Source organism: Monopterus albus, unplaced genomic scaffold (assembly GCF_001952655.1).
Source record: "Monopterus albus unplaced genomic scaffold, M_albus_1.0 scaffold102.1, whole genome shotgun sequence".
In the NCBI taxonomy this organism is placed as follows: domain Eukaryota; kingdom Metazoa; phylum Chordata; class Actinopteri; order Synbranchiformes; family Synbranchidae; genus Monopterus; species Monopterus albus.
This window is the reverse complement of record NW_018127982.1, coordinates 82,614-96,866: the sequence shown is the minus strand read 5'-3', so window position 1 is coordinate 96,866 and position 14,253 is coordinate 82,614. Positions and strand designations below refer to the sequence as shown.

Here is a 14,253-nt window from a genome sequence, read left to right as displayed (position 1 = left end):
TCGGTTACTGGTGCTGCAGTGGCAGCCATGTTGGATCTGCTGGCTCTCCAGTTCCATGGTTGCAGGGCTGTCAGTGATAACGCTGACTGATTCCTGGAAACTGACACTCTTCAGGGCTCGCTCTCTTGGCACTGTGTCATTGACATCTTCAGCTGCCTGCCACGATTTCTGCATCAGCAAACAAAAAGAAGACGTGTGGTTCAGAGATACTGTACTGGGGAGTCCATCTGATGATTAATACAAGCATTTGCTTAAATCAGGAATCAAAAGATGTTTCACTGGTTCACTTTTCTCAGAAGGGTTAGTTAGACTCTTGTAACCAAAAAGACACACATCCCCATACAGACACACGTCACACACATAAATCTGCCTGTCTGCATTGCAGTAGTACGGTGTTTCAAGTTCAACCTCTGCAGCAACTGAAGTGTTCTGAATGCTTCCCATCACAAGGGGGCGCCAAGCCCCATGCTGCTCTATGATGGACCACAAATACAACAAGCTTCTGTAGTATGAATATTATGTTAGAGGACACACTGGCATACAGGGATCAAACCTGTGACCTTTTCTGTTTGTGAACCATCTGTGTAAAAAATTCCAGACCTGCCATTACACTCCTGTCTTTATTGACCTTTCAGTTTCTGTATGGGCCACTGATGGCCTCACACTTTTTACACCTCTACTCTCAGGATGAGTTTACCCCCATGAGAAGCTATTAATCCCAGTCTATGTAAACCGTCTGTGTATGTGGGGATTTAATGAGGATCACTTTAGTGAATCGGTTAATGTTCAGTTAAAACACACACAGCAATAAGAAGGAAGTATTTCCTTTTTATCCACTTGGACTGAGACTAAGACCAGACCTATGATTATGATTTTCATAGAAATGTCTACTAATGTGAACTAGCTCCATGAGGTGTTTCTGTACCATCCATGCCTGATTCAACTGGACATGTATAGAAAATGACCTTAAATCTAGATCACTTTCCTCTCTATCTACCACCCTTTACTTTCTCTTCATTTTGGTTTCTTAGACCTCATCCCTTCTTCCTCAGAGTCCCCTCTCTTCCTCTTCACTGCTCTTTTTTTGCATCTTTTCTTTTCTCTGTTGCTTCCTCTCTTCTCTCTGTGACTGTTTAAGTGAAGGAACAGTGGTCAGTGAAGTCACATGGTGGATTATAACTCTCTTCTGTAAACGACTTCTCAAGTGTTTCATACTAAAGCAGCACTCTCCTCCATACTCCTCTCCTTCAGTCTGCACGCTTCCTCCCTCTAATCCTCGTGTCTGCTTTTTCTACTGAGAGAAAGGAAAGAAAACTCTTCTCTGAGGGTATTTTGGTCTCAAATTCTGGCTCAAATTAAACTCTTTATATTGTCTTGTAAAATAAAATGATATATATACACATCATAATAAACGAATTCTCTTTGAACAAATCCTCACAATTTAAGCTGACCAATGCCAAAATAAATAAAATTATGTAAAATTTCCATTTTGCCACTCTGTGTGATTGATTCTTATACAAGTGATTATGTCTGTATCATCTACTTCATTAAAGATTCTCTATTTGGTTTTTGAATACGATGAGTGCTGCATTCCAACAGCAAAAAACATGGTATTTTGCCAAAAAGAAAATGAAAATTACAGAAAAGCAAAATATCAACAAACAGCAGTAAAAAACACTATTCAAGACTGCACAGCCATGCTAGCTGTGAGGCTGTGCTTAGGGACAGTGTGTTTTGAGCTAAATGCTAACATGCTGATGTTTAGTAGGTGCAAAATTATTTTAGAGGGTCAGCATGATAACATTTGTTAATTTGTAGAGAACACAAACAACAACGGAGGCTGATGGAAATGTCATTAGTTTTGCTGATGTTTAATCTGGTTTAGTAGAGCCAATATTTGACATTTTTGCATGAAAATGACTTAAAATTGTTATGTTATTAAAAGCTTAGGTAACAATTTTGATCTAACAGTGAGGGGAGGAATCTTCTGAGGTTGAGATATTGCAGTCTGGACCAAAGTGGTGGGCCAGTCGACCTAGTGCCACCCCTGGATCCATCAGCATGGGTGATAAAACACCACAGCAAACATCACTTTAGAAATGGTGAAACCAACTGTCTTTGTCTAAGACTGTCATAGACATAGGACAAGATTACAGAACCATTAAAACTGCCTTATTGTTTTCTCTAGTTTCTTTTTCTTCTCACTCTCGCTAACTCTGCCCATAAACAAGTCAAATGATGTTTCACCTGCTTATAGTGACCATGTGAGGACCTGATATTGCTTCTGTTTACACATAGAATAAGTCTTCTGTCTTGTATTTGACCCATGTCTATACTGTATGTGCGTGCACGTGAAAGAATGTGTAGGAGTGTGTGTCCAGAAGGCAGGACAGAACACAGGGAGAGGATATCCTGTTACTGCCTCAGGAAAACAGTACTACAGTACAGGAATGTCTAGTGCAATGCTATTCTTCCACACCCACCCACACACACACACACACACACACACACACAAAATGCAGAAAAAGAAGTGTGCAGCTGTGCAGCAGTGTATGCATGCATGTGTCCTTTCAAGTGTGTATTCACATGTGTGTTTCTATCTCTCTTTGAGGTGAGCTGACATTCCAGGCATAGCTAGCTGTCCTCAAGGCTTTGACTCTAACGCTTGTGAGGACAGACACTGTACGGACACAGCCTGACCAGCTAAAGGTATTTGTAATGCAGAAATCACACAACTCTATGAAAAAGCTAAAATTCCTCAAGTTGTGTCTGAAGATGAAAACGCTGGGATGTTTTATTACCATCAGACCAGAATTTAAGTCCCCATTAGCATGTAAATGTACATGCAACATTTAAATGCAACATAACTTAATGAATGGTGTTAACTGTCTGAAACACCACCATGATCTCATAGTTGTGTGTGTGTGTGTGTGTGTGTGTGTGTGTTTGGGTTTCTCACTCCAAAGTAAAGCCATCTTCTATAGGGTTAAAGGTGTAAAGGTGAAGAGTTTAGACACGGTATAAAGTTGGTAAAGAGTTTGGTTAACAAGTTCAGATCAGAGTTGGTTTGGGTCAGTTTAGAATCTGTTTTATGTTTAGGAAGTTTTATGCTTTATGGCTAGAATTGAGATTTAAACCTTGGTTAATTTATATAAATTCATTTAGTATTCTGATTCAGATCTATACCTTTAGGAGAAAAAACAGAATCGCCCTCCCATATTTATCCAGGTTAAAGTTAGGTTTGTGAGTGGGAGTAGTGTTGTGGTTAATATTATAAAAGGGTGGGACTCAGTAAATTCAATGGAAATTCATAAAGTATAGAAACATAACCACGAGTCTGTCTGAGTCAGCTTCAGATTTCTATTCTAAGTGCTGTTGCATCCTCTGCCTGTTGCCATTCCAACCACATCTGGAAATGCTTATGCTCCTACTGTGATGCACAAAAAAAAAAAAAAAAATCACAAACACACACATAAACATGCACACTGAGCTGCATGCCTGAGACATGGGAGGGGGGTATGTAAACCAGAACAAATTTAATACACCCAAATACTCACTGACTGGAAGTAAACGCACTGTGTACATCTTTCTCTTGTGGTTTCTCTCTATCTCACACACTAACGCATTTTCCATACCCTTAATATCACATCATAGTCTTCTGTTAGAGCACACACAATTAAGCAAGTACATGTGGCAAATGTAGAAATAATGATAATGCATGTCCACAAACAACACACGTAGACACAGAGACAAAACTCCACTGCAGTCAGTGTCCCTGGCTGTGTTTCCTCCCTAAACATGATCCTGTATTGTAACTGGAGCCTGCTGCTGGTCGAGCCTGGTGTTCTCAGATCCAAACAGCCTGGATTGTGAGCCCAGGCCAAGCAGCGCTAATCCCTAACGTATTCAAGTTTTCAGTCAGTCTCCCATGAAGACACTCTGGAGATGTTGAATAGCAGCACTAGTAGGTCACTGACAAAGAGAACAAGTGGCTAAATTGACACTCGGTGAGTCACTGGATGGCAGCAGACAGGTGGGCCGACAGCAGAAATAACAGCTGGATGTTTTTTTTAAGTCCAGCTAACAGCTGGAATAAGCATAAGGTTGAATAGGTCAAGTCTTTGCACTTTAACCTCTTGCACATTTTTGTGTATACTCACAAAATTATGTTCCAAAATCAGGATAACCTCTGACACACCACAACACCAGAATCTCAACTTTAACATGAACATTTAATCTAATCTGACCAAATTTGCCTTTCTGTTCTGACACTTCCTCTGTTTTTCCAATGCAGCACATCAGTTCACGTTTGTCCCGTTAACATTTAACTGAATTTAACCATGCAGAACACATTTGTTTAAAATAATATTTTGCAGTGGACATTCAGTTTTACCACTGCATGCACTCATCTTGCTTTTCTTTCCTCTACAAGATATGATCTAATAAAACAAAAATGCCATAAAATACCTCAAACTGCAAATCAGAAGTCATATAACTCCACCAAGTTAGAGTTAGTACTCACCTGCTGCTCTGACAAGTACCTTATGTCTCAACAAGTGTTTTGTCTATTGAAGTGATATCTGTAAATCCATTATGCTATTAAATATTACTATAAGCTAAACCATCTGCGTATGTCTTCGTTTCATGAGCTTATTCGTTTTCCTATTTTAGCTCTGTTCACTTCAGTCCAGCCTTGACCAGTCCTGTTCCAGATAGTGGGAGTGCCGAACTTTTCCCTGGCCAAGCCTTTTCCTCCCCTTCTTCTTCTCCTCCTCCTTTTCCTCCCCTCCAGTCTCTTTCCTCTCCTCTACAAAGCCTCTCCTTTCTCAGTCACATTCCTGACAGCTGCTCTGTAAGCCGTGATGTCATGGGCTAAGTGTGTATGTATCACCCACAAAGACCCCTTCTGTGTAAGCACTCTCTCTCTCTCTCTCTCTCTCTCTCTCTCTCTCTCTCTCACACACACACACACACACACACACACACACACACAACCACCCTGTGGTTCCCTTCCTGTGTAGGACCAAGCCCCCTATTTCCCTGCTCTTGGAGCTCCTGTCAAAACTTAGGGGGGAGGAGGCAGGCACAGAGGCGATGATGAAGAAATGACTGAAATAAAGGGAGGAGGTGATAAAAGGTAATGGTATTTTCTTCTGGCATCAGACTGTTGACTGAGGCTCATATGAGAGCTAGAATGAAGTACTGGTTGCATTCACCTTTTAATAAAATGAAATGAAACCTGCAGCCTGATCCTGCCTTAGTGTTTCATAACCTTGAAGTATTTCATTATTAGAGCTTTTAATGGAGACATGTTGATCTTACTGTTTCAGAGGCTTGTTCACCTTGACAAAAACATTTTATGGAAGAGATCAACTGTGTCATAATTTGGTATCAAGTATTAAAAAAAACTCTGTGCTACTGGTAACTTCATTGTCCACTGACAAATGTCCGAGGGTCAAAGGAAGACTTATTGTGTTTGTCTGTGTACACGGGTCACATGATCAGACAGGTGGAAACCAGAGCTGGCCCGAGTCATGGTTCACTTTCTCTGTTCACAAACACTACATCAATGTGCAATGGAACTGGAAACAGAGCAATTAGCGATATTGTGTTCGAAGCTGTTAAATGATGGAGGAAGGTGCTACAAGCAAGGTGTCAATGTCAGACTGCAATTCAGCAATTAGGGATACACTGTATAGCTTCATTTTTTAAAGACGAATAAGCAAAAAATGAAGCAGTTTTACAGCAGAATCTAACAGAATGATGTGGCATCTCTTCTCTGATCATTACCTTTGTGCTAACTGGCTGTTTTCTTCTTCTTCTCTAGTGTGAAAACGACCCTTCTCCAGTGAAAGACTGAACCACACTGGAGGGGCTGCTGTCAGACACGGGCCACAGAAATCCCTAGTATAATTAATGTGTTCTTTGAATGTCAAGGCTGAAATATCACTTTGCAAACTTCATCAAAACTGACCAAAGACAATTTTTGGGACCTCTTTGTCAGTACTTAAGTGCATATGTAACATCCACAATATTCTGTATCTAATTGAAAACGAAGTGAAGTCATGGTTGCATTTTGATCTAGGCGGGGTGGTCCAGAGGTCAGAGAGGTTATCTTACTCTGTAGCCACAAAGGAAGCTCTCTGAAAGCCAATGTGTGCCCATTAACAGCTGTGTGTCCTATCAAATTGTGACAGACAGTAGCTGTCCCTCCTCTATCATCTAACATGGATTTACTCTGGATAACAGATGGTGCAAATAAAATAAAAACAAAAATTAAATGTGAGCAAAGCCTCTCAAACCAAATATTTCTGCCCTTGTCCTTTTCAATTCCCCCTGTTTGAAATTTCAAATCACAAGTTCTCAGTGAGCTCCCAGGCTAAAAATACCTCAGAGCCAGAAGACTGAAGAAAATTGGTCACAGAAAATTGGGACAGTAACCCAATTACTGCAGATGCACTGGGGATTTTAATTCCTGGATGGGCTGTAACAAAGACTTGTTATGGTAATTTTGCCTGTAGTGATCTACAGAGGGAAGAGCTAATGACCACAGAGTCCAGTAACAGACAAACTGTAAGATGAAAGGAAATATTGTTGGACATATGTCAAGGTTTATTCACACTGTATGCATGTGCCTGTGTGTGAATACGTTTGTACATGCAACTAAATTTGACCCTAAAATGTTTTTACACACAATATAAATTTTGTTGAAATAATCACCTGTAGGTACAACATATGTCAACAAAATTCTATGTGAATATACACAGCTAAAAAAAAATTAGTGTGTAGTTTGATACGGCACACTAAAAAAAAAAAGTGGCTCACTGGACAAAATCCTATGACAACTCAAAGGTCATCTAAACAGGAAACCAGGAAGCTGCACTAACCTCCATGGAAATGGCCCTCAACCAAGGACACTAGAAACTAGAGGCCACCTGTGCAAGAAAATACACACATCCTTGTTTTCATGACTTACTGGGTCTCTGCATAGACTTGCATTTATTTCGAGGAGACTTACACTAACCTTAAGCATAGCTGTTACTTGCCTAACCCTAACCTCACCCTAACATAACTAAAGCCGACACCTGCTCTAACGTCATATCTGGTCATTTTTGTAAAATTCAACAAACTATGTCATCGGACCAGTCTTATCCCTACCAGTGACACCGGTTCTAATGAAGCTAGTGTGTTCACAGTTCCCCACAAGTTTAATTAAACAAGGCTACACACACAGCCAGCACACTAGCAGCATGCTGTGAAATTCACTAAAGTCAATATTTGGCATAATAAAGTCTGAAATATTTGGCAAAATAAAGCCTGAAATACAGTGGAATGAGCCAAATATTGTGCATCTCCACCCTGCTAGATATACAAACACACAAACACAGTGACTGCATATTGTAGCACTGCAATAAAATAATATGATGGCAGTTTTCACCTGCCAGAGAGCTTCATTCAACAACCAGACTAAAATCACGTTGAGAGCTTCTGAGGGTTACACAGGAACACACACTGCATGCCTGGGTTCAAGGCAGCTATTTGTGTCCTTTTCGAAGGCTCTCATGACACACACACACACACACACACACACACACACACACACACACACAACCCAGACCCCCTAAAGACCCATCCATGGAACAGCAACAAAGGCCCCACCGGGTGCTTCAGAGAGACTCTCCAGGCTGAATACTAATGCTATCCTCCACACACAGACACACACACGCTCACAGATGTATGTAGGGCTCTTAAGCCTGTAGTTGTCAGAAATGGCAAAAAAACCACACCAGAAAGTGTACGGAGCATCATAAGTTGATGATGTTGGGGACGAAATACTAAGAGGAATGAACTCTGGTCTTTTCAGACCAACAAAGTTTTACTATTCGATAAAGTGCTTCTTTTCAAACCAACAAAACAAACAAAAAAATTTTTTGTCTGAAACTTGTGTGGTACCACACAAAAGTCTGAAAAGGTTTTGTCCTCATATTGTTGCTATGCAGGCAGTTTCTTGTAGTAGAAAGGACTGTGATTCTCTTTTCTTACTGAATGAAGTGCCTTGTGTGGATGTTGTTTATATGGGGAGATATTTTGTACATGGGAGAGTACTTCAGTCCTTTACACTCCATATGCTTTAAAGTGGACACAGAACTATCTTTGTATAAATTTTTTACTTTAGTTTTGATTTAAATCATCAAACGCTGGGTAAATTTCTCAGTAGTATTTGTGTTCCCCTCAGTATACTTGTGCCATTATCTAGATGCGACTTTGTTTCTTTCTGCTTTCATTTTATATAGAAATAGTTCATGTTTTAGGCAAAGGAGTATGTTTGCAGTTGTAAACCTTGCATCCCACCGGCAAGCACAGTAGCGCTTTGTGTTTGATAGTTTTGATCTGATAGCTCAGATCAAATCGTGCCATTTATCTATAGAAACACAAAAATACCAATACCGAAGAGAATGCTGGAAAGTCAGAGCTGGGGTCTAGAACAATCTGGCAGCGTCCTGGTGGGAGAACGCTGCCTAAATAGAGGTGCAAACAACAATGAAACAGGTGAAACTAATGTGAGTGATGAAGAATGTAAAAAGACCAAAACTAAGGTGGAAACAAAAACAGGAAGTAACATCAAAATAAAAGCCGGACGGGAAGCAGCGGAACCGAATCATGACAGTAGTCAGAGACTGAGACCAGTTGTCTATGCAAGCTCTCCAAGTACAAGACAGAAAGCCAAATTCACACTCCCAGCACAAATACAGGACTAACTGGGACAAAACACAGTCTAGCACCTATTATTACTTATATCTCTGATTGAGTACAAAGAATTACTGTCTTACCTTTTTAACTGGACCCTGGATCTGTTTGTACAAAAAATATTTCATACTGTGAAAGCAAAACAAACTACTTTGCTGAGCCGTTGGCCAGTGAAATGGTGCACTATGTGTATTGTGTGACAGTTAATGTACAGTGAGCCAAAATAAGCTCTGTTTAAGACCTCTATGCTAAGTAGAGGTCATTATGATCACCCTAAACTGCCTAAACTTATTTATTTATTGTTTCTATGTATAGATTATACAGAGTTATGTAGAAAAGGCATTCATCATATGACAAATTACTGATTAAAAATAATGTTATCAGAAGTCATGTACAGACCTCTGCCAGCAGAAACCAAGACACAGCTACTGTACAGTATAAAGCCATGAAGTGTAATTAGTTAATTTGATTAGCATCTAATCAACAATATGAACCAGAGATCTTAAATCAGGTGTAATATGATTAGATATTACAGAGGCCTGCAGCTACTGTATAATCACAGACAAATACAGAGAATGTACCACCATATACTGTAATCCTTTCACATATTGTTATATAAAACATGCCTCTGTGTGGATATTAACATGTAGGTTTTACATGGAGGTTTTATCTGTTTATTTAGAGAATCAAAAGGTTTTAGATTTAAATGGCCTCTATCATGTTATCCGTGATTTTCCACTTACACCCACTTAAAACGTGTCATGACCGCATGAGAAATTCACAGGCACACTGCCAATAACTTTTTGTTTTTTGGTTTTTTTTTTCAAACTGTTCCCTTTCCTTCCTTTTCTTGGCTTCCCCTACTTATGTAACAATGCAGCTCTCTCCTGTCATTAATCTAACAGGACACAGCGCATGCTGTCAGCCGTATCACATTACACACACAAACACAAATTGTATGGGACAATTTAGTGACCACAAGAATTTCAATACACCACCCTATACTGTACAGATATAATGACTGATCACAATCACACAGGCCCCAAAAACAGTACTTCTCAGGTTCATCTGACAAATTTCATAAACCTAACTTCCAAACAAGTTAAGAAGAAACTGAACAGACAAATATGAGCATCTATTATCAGAAACACAATAACCTAAGGATAGACATAACGGAACAACTCGTCCCTAAGGGAGGAGAGGGCACATGGGTGGCTGAGGGTTTCACGGACGTGCTAATGTGTATGTGAGTTTCAGTGTGACCCATTATGTGTGTGAGTGAAGAAAAAGCCACCAAGCATATAATTCTAATCCTTTCTCAGCATAAATCAGCCTGTTTTAGTATTTAGTCCCAGACGACCACACAGTGAGGCTAACCGGCAGCTAAGGGGCTAAAGGTTCTGAATGTAGCTGGTGAGAGAAGCTAATGTGCTGGAAGCTTGCTTTTTTTTGTAGATTTTATCTGAAAGGGAAAGTGGCCATTTTCCTCAAAATCAAAAGAGAATGTATGATTTGCTTTTATTTATTTATTTTTATTCATTTAATGATTTCACACTGAAATTGCTGGTTTCTTTTTACTTTCCATTGACATATCGAAATATCACAAGCCCATGCTGCCTCTTTCACAATTAATTTTAATGATATAGGAAATAGCCTTGACTCAAAAAGTTAAGAAAGATTAGTTTAAATTGCAACTTTTAAAAAAATAAACAAAGAAAGGAACTTGGTCATAGTAATCAAACTAAAATAGCTGGTAGAATTGAGAACACTGCTGCAAGGGTGAACTGGGTCTGACCTTATTATCCATCATTAGTGCACTCTTCTGTTTTGGCTGATCATGCTGCATAAAACTGACTCAGCCTCAGCTACATAAAAAACAGCTATGGCTTTAGCTTACTCCCAACCCTCACAGGGAGCATATTGCCATACAAAGAGTGAATCTCTCTCCAGTGTTAGCTTATAGCATTAACTATCTCTGCTCTGCCTCACACGGAGCAGTGTGTTAATCACCTGTCTATTTCCAGAAAATAGCTCATTAGTCTGCAGTATTTAGCCAGAGGAAGGAGGCTTCACGCAGGAAGAAGACAACCTGTGGCAACAAAACCTAACTGAGACTGACAATTATAGTGTTTACCTTTTGTTTACTTGCTATTTCTTTTCCATCTGTGTGATTTTCGGTGGTTTCAGAGTAATATCATGGAATTCAGTACAATTTCAAGTGCACATTTCAAAATACAGAAACACTCATTTTTATTAAATATTGGTCTGGGTGAAAATAATAAATAATGTTTTTGTCAATAATAATAATAATTAATTTATTATTAGAAAGCAAACACACAACCAGAGACAGGACGACATGATCCATGATAAGACCTGCTGCAGAATTCTAATTAAAAAATTTTCTGTCTGTGTATGTGGAGCCTACTGCTGCATAAACAAAATGTCTCAGCTGGTTCACTCCCACTATGTTAAACATTGTTTGTCCTCCCATGTCTGAGAAGGTATTTAAGTGACCTAGCTCAGCTTCAACACTTAACCCTTATTATTTCTCCTTTACAAGCCTTAACTAGTCTTAACTAACCTCAGTTTTAATAATCAGTCCAGAATCCAAGCCCTATCCTTTGGTGGCCTTAATGGAAAAAATTCCTCTCAAACTTCTGTTATGCAGCCTGGCATGCTCAGCACATTCCATGAGTTATTTCACCATGAAATGTTTAATTTACAGTTTTGGTGCTCCCTCTTTCACATCATCTCAGATATCCACTTCTGATTAAGTTCCTGACTCGCCAAACAATCTTCCAGTAACTGTCGAGTGTGTCTCTAAACTGTTTTCATCCAGCTGAGAAATAAACTGTTATCATGACAACGGCAGTTACTCTGTAGTGTTTCTGCAGTTGAAAAAAGTGAGAGCTGCACCCCAGAGGTCTGTGCATGACTATCTTTCAGTCTTATACTACTTACTGCCTGTAAATCTGTCTGTCCCATCTTAAAGGAAATACAAGACACACATAAGCCTTACAGATTATTCTTGAGGCACTAAAAGTAGATAAAAATATATGTTCCCGATTCTTTCTTTGATACTTGAGTCATTTCCCATGGTGACAAACCAAATGGCGGAACCTCAAACATACATCAAGATAGTAACCCTAAAATAGACTCTTGAAGAAGCAGCAGCTGGCCTCCTAAAAATGTCCCAACTTTAAGGATCACAGCAAAGCAGAAACCTCTAGCACAACTTCACCCACTGCCAAGGTGCACAGATGAGGAAAGATAAACAGAAAAGAACAAAAATACAGCAAAACACAGTGTATGTTTAACAACTTTGAAGGTCCACATGTAAAGCCCTGAACCACCACCCCCAACACACATAAACACAAAGCCCAAATAATGTGCTGACATTCTAGTCTAAGGCTGGAATGTGATAAAGAGACATGCAGCTCTTCACCACCAAAGCAAAGATGAAACCCTGATGTTAGAGGTCAACCTCCCTGCTGATTTCCCAGAACTACAGCTAAAGTCTCTGCTTCAGTTTTGAATCTTGCTTACTATGAATTCTTTTGATGAAAAAAGAAAAACAAGTCAGTTGTCAGGGAAGTATAAGCCTGTTTATATTATTTAAAGAGAAAGAAATGTTCTCTTAGAAGGTTTTTTTTCTTAATTATGTCCTATTTTCTGTTTTTTTCTGCACTTTCATTGTTTATGTGTATGTTTATTGTAAGTATAGTACTTGTGCTAGCAAGCGGTTTATGCTTTGCTTTCTGTTAAATGAATGACTTTTGTTGTGGAGTGAAACAACAGTCATGGAAGTTGTGGACAATAACAGGTGGTGGAGGTTGTGTAATGGTGGCCATCACATGGCTGAGTTGTATTGTTGCATTTCCTGCATCTCTCCAGTTCTCTTCCTCTCTGGAACATAAAAACACAACACTGGACAGTGGACAAATTACTTTTAAAATGGAATGTGATTTAAAAAAAAACTCTTTGACCTCATAAAGTGCTTAATTCAAATGCTTTTCCTTCATTGTCATTTTAAAGCAATATGAATCTAAACACACTACAGCAGAAAAAGCCCTGGCTCCTTTGCATTATTATGAAATGGGCGGAGACTAAGGTCAGCTGAAGCTCTTATCTTGACCAAGATTATCAAAAAAGTTATGAGAAATAAAGCAGGAAACATTAGACACAGACACACAACTGTGTCCTTTTTAGCTGTCATCCACTCACATGGCCTGAGCAAAAATAGCCACAAAGTGTCATTTACACCCCAAACTACTTAAAATTCCAGCCACTTCAGACGTGCACAAACATGAAGTGGCTTTGTTTAGATGCTGGGAAAATCATTTTCAAGGCTCAGGCTAATAGATGGCCTGAAGGGCACTCACATGATTTCCAGTGACAAACACCCAAGCCATATGGTTTCTTTCCTATTCATGTTATTATCCACTTATTATCAACTGACACCACGCACACACATTACATTTGTAAAGTGAGAGCTGACAGCATCCTGTACTCTATATCATACACACATTCTGCCGAGCAATTGCTCCTAGATTGAGATTAAAACTGAAAAGGGGCCGTGCCTTTGAAATAGCTGATCCCAAGTTATGGAATAGTCTACCCCTCTGTAGTAGATCTGCACCCAGACTGATGGCTTTTAAGCCTCAGTTACAAACTTATTTTAGAAGCTTGTATGTGTTTTTATTTTGTTTGTTTTTCCCTACTGTTACTGTATATGCGTTCTATATAATTTTTTTTTATCTTTAGCTAGGGTTATTCTGCAGCACTTTGGTCAACTGATGTTGTTTTTAAAGACGCTTATAAATACATTTGACTTTGACTTGACACAGTGTGATACAACTCAAAATATACCACAATCGTGTATCAGTGACATTAGTGTCCATCTGAGAACTGCTCATATGACTGTAGTGTTTGGTACTTCATCCACTAACACAAGGCGGAGTATCATTCTCTTCCTGGAACACAGCCAGTGGAGGCCCATCAACAGATCGACCATTGAAAGGCCATTGGCCAGTTAATGTCAACAGCACTTGGAGCTGTGTGAGGATGAACAGACTTCCTACTAGCATCCTCCACCTCCCTCCCTCATGTTTTCCTCACTCACCGGCCCAACTAGCCCCAACACACACAAACCCTTTATCCCACCATGTAGCCACTGTCTCATGTCATCATGTCAGACTCTTTTATCCCATCTTGCCTCCAGTACCTTATTCCCATGTCTGCATCCTGTCTGCTCTTGCCTCAGCAACGATTTGCCATCATCTACCACACAGCTGTTATGTAACCTGTGATTGTATGTGTGTTTTCTAAGAAGAGGGAGAGGTTTGGAGGAAGAAGACATCATTGATAACTGTGTTGTTCTTATCTGGGTTCTCACATGCTCCACAGTGCTGGGAGAAGGGTGGGGACAGAAAATGTACTTCCACCAGACACAAACACACACCATACAAGCAAATAGAAACCCTGAGCTACACTAACAGGCGCTGA

General features: G+C 39.6%; 1 protein-coding gene across 1 annotated transcript in view; it reads right to left on the bottom strand.

The window, feature by feature from the left end:
- LOC109965632 (A-kinase anchor protein 2-like) overlaps nt 1–29 on the bottom strand; it is an 8,748-nt gene extending 8,719 nt beyond the window's left edge. The window contains exon 1 of the mRNA XM_020609818.1: nt 9–29. Coding sequence (XP_020465474.1) covers nt 9–29 — 21 coding nt within the window. The remainder of the gene's footprint in view (nt 1–8) is intronic.
- Nucleotides 30–14,253: the final 14,224 nt, after the last annotated feature.